Here is a 12,128-nt window from a genome sequence, read left to right on the forward strand (position 1 = left end):
GAACGCTATCAGACAATCGAAATTTGTGTAAAAATATATTAGAAATTTATTTATACCAAATTTAATATTTCTAATCATCTGAAAATCACCTGATTTCTAGTAGGGACCGAGCCCTACTCAATCCTGAAGAATATAGAATTTTATTTCAATTTTTAAGTAGTAGCACCACCACCCGAACGCTATCAGACAATCGAAATTTGTGTAAAAATATATTAAAAATTTATTTCTTCCAAATTTAATATTTCTAATCATCTGAAAATCACCTGATTTCTAGTAGGGACCGAGCCCTACTCAATCCTGAAGAATATAGGATTTTATTTCAATTTTTAAGTAGTAGCATCACCACCCGAACGCTATCAGACAATCGAAATTTGTGTAAAAATACATTAAAAATTTATTTCTTCAAAATTTAATATTTCTAATCATCTGAAAATCACCTGATTTCTAGTAGGGACCGAGCCCTACTCAATCCTGAAGAATATAGAATTTTATTTCAATTTTTAAGTAGTAGCACCACCACCCGAACGCTATCAGACAATCGAAATTTGTGTAAAAATACAATAAAAATTTATTTCTTCCAAATTTAATATTTCTAATCATCTGAAAATCACCTGATTTCTAGTAGGGACCGAGCCCTACTCAATCCTGAAGAATATAGAATTTTATTTCAATTTTTAAGTAGTAGCACCACCACCCGAACGCTATCAGACAATCGAAATTTGTGTAAAAATATATTAGAAATTTATTTATACCAAATTTAATATTTCTAATCATCTGAAAATCACCTGATTTCGAGTAGGGACCAAGCCCTACTTAATTCTGAAAAATATAGAATTTTATTTCAATTTTTAAGTAGTAGCACCACCACCCGAACGCTATCAGACAATCGAAATTTGTGTAAAAATATATTAGAAATTTATTTATACCAAATTTAATATTTCTAATCATCTGAAAATCACCTGATTTCTAGTAGGGACCGAGCCCTACTCAATCCTGAAGAATATAGAATTTTATTTCAATTTTTAAGTAGTAGCAGCACCACCCGTACGCTATCAGACAATCGAAATTTGTGTAAAAATATATTAGAAATTTATTTATACCAAATTTAATATTTCCAATCATCTGAAAATCACCTGATTTCTAGTAGGGACCGAGCCCTACTTAATCCTGAAGAATAGAAAATTTTATTTCAATTTTTAAGTAGTAGCAGTCCACCCCGAACGCTATCAGACAATCGAAATTTGTGTAAAAATATATTAGAAATTTATTTATACCAAATTCATTATTTCTAATCATCTGAAAATCACCTGATTTCTAGTAGGGACCGAGCCCTACTCAATCCTGAAGAATATAGAATTTTATTTCAATTTTTAAGTAGTAGCACCACCACCCGAACGCTATCAGACAATCGAAATTTGTGTAAAAATATATTAAAAATATATTTCTTCCAAATTTAATATTTCTAATCATCTGAAAATCACCTGATTTCTAGTAGGGACCGAGCCCTACTCAATCCTGAAGAATAGAAAATTTTATTTCAATTTTTAAGTAGTAGCAGGTCCACCCGAACGCTATCAGACAATCGAAATTTGTGTAAAAATATATTAGAAATTTATTTATACCAAATTTAATATTTCTAATCATCTGAAAATCACCTGATTTCTAGTAGGGACCGAGCCCTACTCAATCCTGAAGAATAGAAAATTTTATTTCAATTTTTAAGTAGTAGCACCACCACCCGAACGCTATCAGACAATCGAAATTTGTGTAAAAATATATTAGAAATTTATTTATACCAAATTTAATATTTCTAATCATCTGAAAATCACCTGATTTCTAGTAGGGACCGAGCCCTACTCAATCCTGAAGAATAGAAAATTTTATTTCAATTTTTAAGTAGTAGCAGGTCCACCCGAACGCTATCAGACAATCGAAATTTGTGTAAAAATATATTAGAAATTTATTTCTTCCAAATTTAATATTTCTAATCATCTGAAAATCACCTGATTTCTAGTAGGGACCGAGCCCTACTCAATCCTGAAGAATATAGAATTTTATTTCAATTTTTAAGTAGTAGCACCACCACCCGAACGCTATCAGACAATCGAAATTTGTGTAAAAATATATTAGAAATTTATTTATACCAAATTTAATATTTCTAATCATCTGAAAATCACCTGATTTCTAGTAGGGACCGAGCCCTACTCAATCCTGAAGAATAGAAAATTTTATTTCAATTTTTAAGTAGTAGCACCACCACCCGAACGCTATCAGACAATCGAAATTTGTGTAAAAATATATTAAAAATTTATTTCTTCCAAATTTAATATTTCTAATCATCTGTAAATTACCTGATTTCTAGTAGGGACCGAGCCCTACTTAATCCTGAAGAATAGAAATTTTATTTCAATTTTTAAGTAGTAGCAGCCACCACCCGAACGCTATCAGACAATCGAAATTTGTGTAAAAATACATTAAAAATTTATTTCTTCCAAATTTAATATTTCTAATCATCTGAAAATCACCTGATTTCTAGTAGGGACCGAGCCCTACTCAATCCTGAAGAATATAGAATTTTATTTCAATTTTTAAGTAGTAGCACCACCACCCGAACGCTATCAGACAATCGAAATTTGTGTAAAAATATATTAGAAATTTATTTATACCAAATTTAATATTTCTAATCATCTGAAAATCACCTGATTTCTAGTAGGGACCGAGCCCTACTCAATCCTGAAGAATATAGAATTTTATTTCAATTTTTAAGTAGTAGCACCACCACCCGAACGCTATCAGACAATCGAAATTTGTGTAAAAATATATTAAAAATTTATTTATACCAAATTTAATATTTCTAATCATCTGAAAATCACCTGATTTCTAGTAGGGACCGAGCCCTACTCAATCCTGAAGAATAGAAATTTTATTTCAATTTTTAAGTAGTAGCAGCCACCACCCGAACGCTATCAGACAATCGAAATTTGTGTAAAAATACAATAAAAATTTATTTCTTACAAATTTAATATTTCTAATCATCTGAAAATCACCTGATTTCTAGTAGGGACCGAGCCCTACTCAATCCTGAAGAATATAGAATTTTATTTCAATTTTTAAGTAGTAGCACCACCACCCGAACGCTATCAGACAATCGAAATTTGTGTAAAAATATATTAGAAATTTATTTATACCAAATTTAATATTTCTAATCATCTGAAAATCACCTGATTTCTAGTAGGGACCGAGCCCTACTCAATCCTGAAGAATAGAAAATTTTATTTCAATTTTTAAGTAGTAGCAGCACCACCCGAACGCTATCAGACAATCGAAATTTGTGTAAAAATATATTAGAAATTTATTTATACCAAATTTAATATTTCTAATCATCTGAAAATCACCTGATTTCTAGTAGGGACCGAGCCCTACTCAATCCTGAAGAATAGAAAATTTTATTTCAATTTTTAAGTAGTAGCAGGTCCACCCGAACGCTATCAGACAATCGAAATTTGTGTAAAAATATATTAGAAATTTATTTATACCAAATTTAATATTTCTAATCATCTGAAAATCACCTGATTTCTAGTAGGGACCGAGCCCTACTCAATCTGAAGAATATAGAATTTTATTTCAATTTTTAAGTAGTAGCACCACCACCCGAACGCTATCAGACAATCGAAATTTGTGTAAAAATATATTAAAAATTTATTTCTTCCAAATTTAATATTTCTAATCATCTGAAAATCACCTGATTTCTAGTAGGGACCGAGCCCTACTCAATCCTGAAGAATAGAAAATTTTATTTCAATTTTTAAGTAGTAGCAGCCACCACCCGAACGCTATCAGACAATCGAAATTTGTGTAAAAATATATTAGAAATTTATTTATACCAAATTTAATATTTCTAATCATCTGAAAATCACCTGATTTCTAGTAGGGACCGAGCCCTACTCAATCCTGAAGAATAGAAAATTTTATTTCAATTTTTAAGTAGTAGCACCACCACCCGAACGCTATCAGACAATCGAAATTTGTGTAAAAATATATTAGAAATTTATTTATACCAAATTTAATATTTCTAATCATCTGAAAATCACCTGATTTCTAGTAGGGACCGAGCCCTACTAATCCTGAAGAATAGAAATTTTATTTCAATTTTTAAGTAGTAGCACCACCACCCGAACGCTATCAGACAATCGAAATTTGTGTAAAAATATATTAGAAATTTATTTATACCAAATTTAATATTTCTAATCATCTGAAAATCACCTGATTTCTAGTAGGGACCGAGCCCTACTCAATCCTGAAGAATAGAATTTTATTTCAATTTTTAAGTAGTAGCACCACCACCCGAACGCTATCAGACAATCGAAATTTGTGTAAAAATACAATAAAAATTTATTTCTTCTAAATTTAATATTTCTAATCATCTGAAAATCACCTGATTTCTAGTAGGGACCGAGCCCTACTCAATCCTGAAGAATAGAAATTTTATTTCAATTTTTAAGTAGTAGCAGGTCCACCCGAACGCTATCAGACAATCGAAATTTGTGTAAAAATATATTAGAAATTTATTTATACCAAATTTAATATTTCTAATCATCTGAAAATCACCTGATTTCTAGTAGGGACCGAGCCCTACTCAATCCTGAAGAATAGAAATTTTATTTCAATTTTTAAGTAGTAGCAGCACCACCCGAACGCTATCAGACAATCGAAATTTGTGTAAAAATATATTAGAAATTTATTTATACCAAATTTAATATTTCTAATCATCTGAAAATCACCTGATTTCTAGTAGGGACCGAGCCCTACTAATCCTGAAGAATAGAAAATTTTATTTCAATTTTTAAGTAGTAGCAGCCACCACCCGAACGCTATCAGACAATCGAAATTTGTGTAAAAATATATTAGAAATTTATTTATACCAAATTTAATATTTCTAATCATCTGAAAATCACCTGATTTCTAGTAGGGACCGAGCCCTACTCAATCCTGAAGAATATAGAATTTTATTTCAATTTTTAAGTAGTAGCACCACCACCCGAACGCTATCAGACAATCGAAATTTGTGTAAAAATATATTAAAAATTTATTTCTTCCAAATTTAATATTTCTAATCATCTGTAAATCACCTGATTTCTAGTAGGGACCAAGCCCTACTTAATCCTGAAGAATAGAAAATTTTATTTCAATTTTTAAGTAGTAGCAGGTCCACCCAACGCTATCAGACAATCGAAATTTGTGTAAAAATACAATAAAAATTTATTTCTTCCAAATTTAATATTTCTAATCATCTGAAAATCACCTGATTTCTAGTAGGGACCGAGCCCTACTCAATCCTGAAGAATATAGAATTTTATTTCAATTTTTAAGTAGTAGCACCACCACCCGAACGCTATCAGACAATCGAAATTTGTGTAAAAATATATTAGAAATTTATTTATACCAAATTCATTATTTCTAATCATCTGAAAATCACCTGATTTCTAGTAGGGACCGAGCCCTACTCAATCCTGAAGAATATAGAATTTTATTTCAATTTTTAAGTAGTAGCACCACCACCCGAACGCTATCAGACAATCGAAATTTCTGTAAAAATATATTAGAAATTTATTTATACTAAATTTAATATTTCTAATCATCTGTAAATCACCTGATTTCTAGTAGGGACCAAGCCCTACTCAATCCTGAAGAATAGAAAATTTTATTTCAATTTTTAAGTAGTAGCACCACCACCCGAACGCTATCAGACAATCGAAATTTGTGTAAAAATACAATAAAAATTTATTTCTTCCAAATTTAATATTTCTAATCATCTGAAAATCACCTGATTTCTAGTAGGGACCGAGCCCTACTCAATTCTGAAAAATATAGAATTTTATTTCAATTTTTAAGTAGTAGCACCACCACCCGAACGCTATCAGACAATCGAAATTTCTGTAAAAATATATTAGAAATTTATTTATACCAAATTTAATATTTCTAATCATCTGTAAATCACCTGATTTCTAGTAGGGACCGAGCCCTACTCAATCCTGAAGAATAGAAAATTTTATTTCAATTTTTAAGTAGTAGCAGGTCCACCCGAACGCTATCAGACAATCGAAATTTGTGTAAAAATATATTAGAAATTTATTTATACCAAATTCATTATTTCTAATCATCTGAAAATCACCTGATTTCTAGTAGGGACCAAGCCCTACTCAATCCTGAAGAATATAGAATTTTATTTCAATTTTTAAGTAGTAGCACCACCACCCGAACGCTATCAGACAATCGAAATTTGTGTAAAAATATATTAAAAATTTATTTCTTCCAAATTTAATATTTCTAATCATCTGTAAATCACCTGATTTCTAGTAGGGACCAAGCCCTACTCAATCCTGAAGAATATAGAATTTTATTTCAATTTTTAAGTAGTAGCACCACCACCCGAACGCTATCAGACAATCGAAATTTGTGTAAAAATATATTAAAAATTTATTTCTTCCAAATTTAATATTTCTAATCATCTGTAAATCACCTGATTTCTAGTAGGGACCAAGCCCTACTTAATCCTGAAGAATAGAAAATTTTATTTCAATTTTTAAGTAGTAGCAGGTCCACCCGAACGCTATCAGACAATCGAAATTTGTGTAAAAATATATTAGAAATTTATTTATACCAAATTCATTATTTCTAATCATCTGAAAATCACCTGATTTCTAGTAGGGACCGAGCCCTACTCAATCCTGAAGAATATAGAATTTTATTTCAATTTTTAAGTAGTAGCACCACCACCCGAACGCTATCAGACAATCGAAATTTGTGTAAAAATATATTAGAAATTTATTTATACCAAATTCATTATTTCTAATCATCTGTAAATCACCTGATTTCTAGTAGGGACCGAGCCCTACTCAATCCTGAAGAATATAGAATTTTATTTCAATTTTGCTTCCTCATAAAGGAAGCCTTATTGTGATGTCGATTTCCGAATTTTTTAGAACCAATTATTTTTACAAATTTTCAAGTGTAGTATACATAATTCGTCGAGAGGAACAAATGTCCGGATGTATGTGTGTATGTATGTATGTGTGTGTGTGTGTATGTATGTGTGTGTGTGTGTGTGTGTGTGTGTGTGTGTGTGTGTGTGTGTGTGTGTGTGTGTGTGTGTGTGTGTGTGTGTGTGTGTGTGTGTGTGTGTGTGTGTGTGTGTGTGTGTGTGTGTGTGTGTGTGTGTGTGTGTGCATGTCACCGATTCTTGTGGACAAATTTTCTCTTACACGTCTTGACGGATTTTAATAAAATTTTGTAGGTGTATTACGGTCACGAATACCAAAAATCAGACAAAAGGATTTTCAAAAATATCAAAAAAAAAAAAATTTTTTCAACAATTTTTTAATTTTTGAAAAAATTAAATTTTGGATTTTTTGAAATAACTTTTTTCTATTTTAAAATTTTTATTAATTCTTGTCAAAATTGAATTCCTGACATAAAAACGAATCGATTCATGTATATAAAGTATATATTTTATGAAAATTTATAGAATTAATAGATATTTTAAATTTTCACAAAAAATTGAAATTTTGTATTTTTTGATAATTTATCTTAACACTTTAAAATAATTATTCTAAAATAAAAAATTAAACAATTGGTATATATTATATTGAGGAAGCTTAATGATCATGAAATGAACAACTTGTTTTATAACTTAGTAAACAATTAATTAAATTGTTAGTAAAAATTTTAGCACGTAAAGAAGAAAGTGACTTTTTTTTGTTAATAAGATATTATAAACGTAAATAAAATAATTAAATAAAAACTTTAATTATTTTTAATTAATTCAAATTTAGAGAATGAATAAATAAATTTTTACTCATAAAAAATTGCCTTTTTTGCGATAAACAACATCATGAAAAGTAATGAAATTTATGTAACCAGGAGGATAGATAGATAGATGGAAGAAGATTTATTATGAGATAATGGAATTAAGAGTTACGAGTACCTCGAGTAACCTTTGCCAGTCTTGTTTGTGTCTAGTGCTAACCTCACCTAACTAAATAACTGAATTAGTATTTCCTTTCTACTCCACTAAAAACAAATTCTTTTTAAGCTTAAATTCTTATCAAAAGAAAACAAGAAAAAAATCTTTTATGTATTTTTTTCTCTTCTTTTCGTTTTTGAAAGTTAAGGAAAAATAACTAGAAAACAATAAAATAGAAAATTAAACTAAAAAATTAGTTTAATTGTTCTGTGCAAGAAAAAATTAATTTTCACCAATGTACAATCAAGAATCTAACATTATAAATAAAAGGTTTTTTAATAACAAATTTTTATAATTTTTTCCAAAGTATCCCAAGTAGAAATGTCCGGAGTTAGGACGGAGTTAAACACCGACATGGTACTGATTCAGTACTGACCGTCGGTACTGACTTTCGGAACCCGATCAGTACTGGGAGTATACTGACTCCAAAACCGAATCAGTACTCTGTCGGAGTTAGAAAAGTTCTAAAATCAGTACTGGCAGAAAACTGGCTTAACACTAAATCAGTACTGCGAAGGAGTTAAAAAAACAATCAAAATTTGTTATAATGTAATTAAACATTAAACATCGTTTGATTTATTAACAATTAAAATATTTGCAAAGATTTGTAAAAACATTATTCATCAACAATAATATCAAACATTTTATTAATTTATTATTAACTAATAGATATATTTTAATAATATAATAATAAATTATTATTAATTAATTATTTTTTGAATTATTACGTATTATTAATAATAAAAAAAATTTTATTTTTTAAAGCTGTATATATATTTTTATTTATTTATTTAACAAAAATTTTTCTTAAATAAATTTTTTTTATTATTATTTTAATAAATAATTAGATTATAAATAATAAATAAATAATTATATTCATAATTTTTACCATATTATTATGATGTATCTATTAATTACTACATAATGACTTGATAAAATGTATATAAAGATATATGTATAATAATTTTTCTTGAAATAAATATAATATGCAGTGGATTTATTATTAAAGCACTGTATATATCGGTCCCACAATTCAAAAGGAAGTTTATGCGAGATAACTCCCGAGCTTGCGTGGCTATGCGGTATGTGTATTCGACTTGCGTCCTCGAGGTCTAGGGTTCGGTCCCCCGTGCGTGCGTGCGATATTTTTCCGTCTTAGTTTTAAGTGTTTTGTGTATAATTCTTAACAGTGTTACATAAAGTATAAGTTTAAATAATTAATAACCAGTAATAATAATAATTTAGTCATTAATTTAAATAAATAAGATTTAAATAAATAATGAAAAAATAAGAAAAATATTTTTTAAAAACTTATTTTAATAAAAGGAATTCTAATAATTAATTAATAATAATTAATACTAATAATAATTATTAGTATTCAATAAATTACTCCCCATGCTTTAAAAATTAAATAAGGAGCTTATACTGACCGCCGGTAAAAATCAGTACTGGACAGCGTTACCAGCCAGGGTTTTCCCAGTACTGACTTAGTATTGGAGTCAGTACTGCAATACTGGCAGTCAGTACAAGATCAGTACTATGCCAGTATTACATTTCTACTTGGGTAAATCTTTAAAATATTTAAAGTTTAGAAAAATAAAGTTGTATACTTTTTTTTATGAAATAAACTATAAATATTTCTCTTTGATTTGGAAAAAAGAAAGACAAAAATAGAATTGAACAACTTTTTTCTTTGACTGTCCCTCCGACTCATCATTAAGATTTTCGAAACAAATTGTCAAAAGTTTTTAGTAATTACTTTTTGTAATGGAAATTTTAATTCATCCAATAGAATGAGCTTCTAAAGATGGAGAAACTCTCAAGCACTAATTGAAAAGTTAAATTTTAGAGAAATATTTTATATATATATATATATATATATATATATATACAATAACAGAGCTTGTAATGGATTTTCAAACACAAAAAAAGCAAATTGAATTTTCAAGACAAATAATACAAATAGCGACTTGTTGTTAAATTTTCCTGAAGAGAAATGGATTTTAATGGAACCTTTCTCGTGCATTTCTCGAATTACCCATTTTCCTCTGGGTTGACAATATTTAAAATTTCTATATTGAATTTTTATATGTAGGATTTTTATATTAATAACAATAATATAATAATAATAATATTGAATTATTTCTTTCATTCAACTTTATACAAAAATAGATGTAACAAGTGAAATTTTTTCTCAAAGTAACTTATTTTTGTTTCAGAATTAACGAAAACACATCGAGATCACAGTTTTTGGCATACTTTAGTTTTGCCTCTAATGCCAGTACATCCGTAGGATATCCAGTGCGAGGGGGCACACCCGTAAATAATACAGGTAAAAAAATTGTCATTTTCAATTTTATTAGTGGAACATTATTTTATTTTTTGAATCTTTTCCTTTCTTTTTCTTTTTTGCAAAAATCTCTTTGTAATTTGACTTTGATTTTCAAATAAACTTTGACTTTCACTTTGATTTTCAAAGTCAAAGTCAAAATCAAAGTCAAAATAAAAGTCAATGACAAAATCGAAATTTTATCCTCTCTTAACAAAAAAGGATAATTTTTGAAAACACAAGAACCAAAGTAATTTTCATGATTAGAGAATTTTTTTTGAAATTTAACGTGCGTGCGTATGTGCGATGTATAAACTTTCTGGCGTAAATGCAAATTAACGGAAAATAAAATAGGGGGTTGGGTTTATCACATTGCCAAGGCGCATAAAGGTGGTAAATTGTCAGAGCGCAGATCTTTCACGTTCCCTTATTCGTTTAAGTCTGGACAGTCCTCTGTGCTTAAGCTCGTATAATTTTGTTCTAACTACCGAGAAATTACGTTGTACTTCGCGGCTGCCTTTCATTTTTCTTTTTTCCTTTTTACTAAGGAAATGTCTTTCCTATTTTAAAAAGTAAAAGTCAAAAGAAAATTTTCAAATACACTTTTCGAACATAAATACTTCACTCTACTCTCTTTTACTTGCATAATAAATAAAGAATTCTAATTTATAAAGAAAAATTAATTTTTATAAATTAATTTTTATATTTAGAGTAAAAAGAAATTTTTTTACTTCCCGCTTGAATGAAAATTCAACGATTTTTTCACATTCCATTTTTGTAATCAAGAGCTACTTTTAATCACGAATTTCAGAGATACATTTATTCATAAAATTTCATTTCATTTATTCATAAAATAATCTCTTTTCGCATTTATTCACATAGACGAAAAATATATTAAAAAAAAAAACTTTTTTGTTAATTACAAATATTATGTAAATGAAAAAATTCATAAAGAAAAATTATTCAACTTTTTCATCAATTTTAAATAAAACTAAAAAACTTTTTTAATTAAAAATAACTTAAAAGTAACTTAAAAGCAAATTCTCAATTCTTTTTTATCCAATTTCAAGCTTTTGCGAACTATAAACTCTAAAATTATCTTTCATTTCCTTTTTAGCATAACGGTTGAAAAATTAGTACAAAAGTTTTTCTGATTCATAACTTATTAGCATTTAACTTGCAGACATTAATTTAAAATTTATTTTCGGAGAAATCTTATCCAGCAAAAAAAAAAGAGAAAAGAAAAAAAAACAGTGAAACGGAAAATGAAGAGAACTGACAAACTGATCAATCTACACAGACTTTGAAATCAACTTTTTTTTCTACTCATCTTTATATATATATATATGTATATTTTTCCTCTTTCTTATCCGCCTCCATAATTCCAATACCCTCTACTCGCATTTCGTTTCCATTCTAAGTACTTTCCAAGTTTATTATAACTTTCATAAATTTTTTCATTTCATTTTTTTCATCAACTTTCTTCCCCAATAAGAAAAAACCATTGTAAAAACAATAAAAATTTCAATATTTACAGAGGTTTCCTATTCAAATTTCAATATTTATTATTTATTTCAACAATTAAAGAACCCTTTATGTAAGTGAGCAAAGTTTCCTTTATTGGTGAAAGAAAAAAAAACAGAAAGAAAAAGAGACAGAAAAAAACAGAAAGAAAAAAATGAAAAAACAAACAAACAAGAAAAAAATTTCATTTCTCGTAAAGAAAAAACAAGCTTCTCATAACTTTATGCCATACATAAAATGTTTTACCGTTTG

At 28.2% G+C, this 12,128-nt stretch overlaps 1 protein-coding gene across 3 annotated transcripts in view; it reads left to right on the forward strand.

Annotated features, from left to right (window-relative positions):
• Nucleotides 1-12,128, forward strand: part of LOC122498345 (cubilin-like) — a 247,097-nt gene that overhangs the window by 178,952 nt on the left and 56,017 nt on the right. For all 3 annotated transcript variants that reach the window (XM_043606030.1, XM_043606029.1, XM_043606031.1), the window contains one exon: nucleotides 10,243-10,355. In XM_043606030.1, the coding sequence (XP_043461965.1) occupies nucleotides 10,243-10,355 (113 nt within the window). The remainder of the gene's footprint in view (nucleotides 1-10,242; nucleotides 10,356-12,128) is intronic.

The sequence above is a fragment of the Leptopilina heterotoma genome, unplaced genomic scaffold (genome assembly GCF_015476425.1).
Source record: "Leptopilina heterotoma isolate Lh14 unplaced genomic scaffold, ASM1547642v1 Lhet_148, whole genome shotgun sequence".
Taxonomy (NCBI): Eukaryota; Metazoa; Arthropoda; class Insecta; order Hymenoptera; family Figitidae; genus Leptopilina; species Leptopilina heterotoma.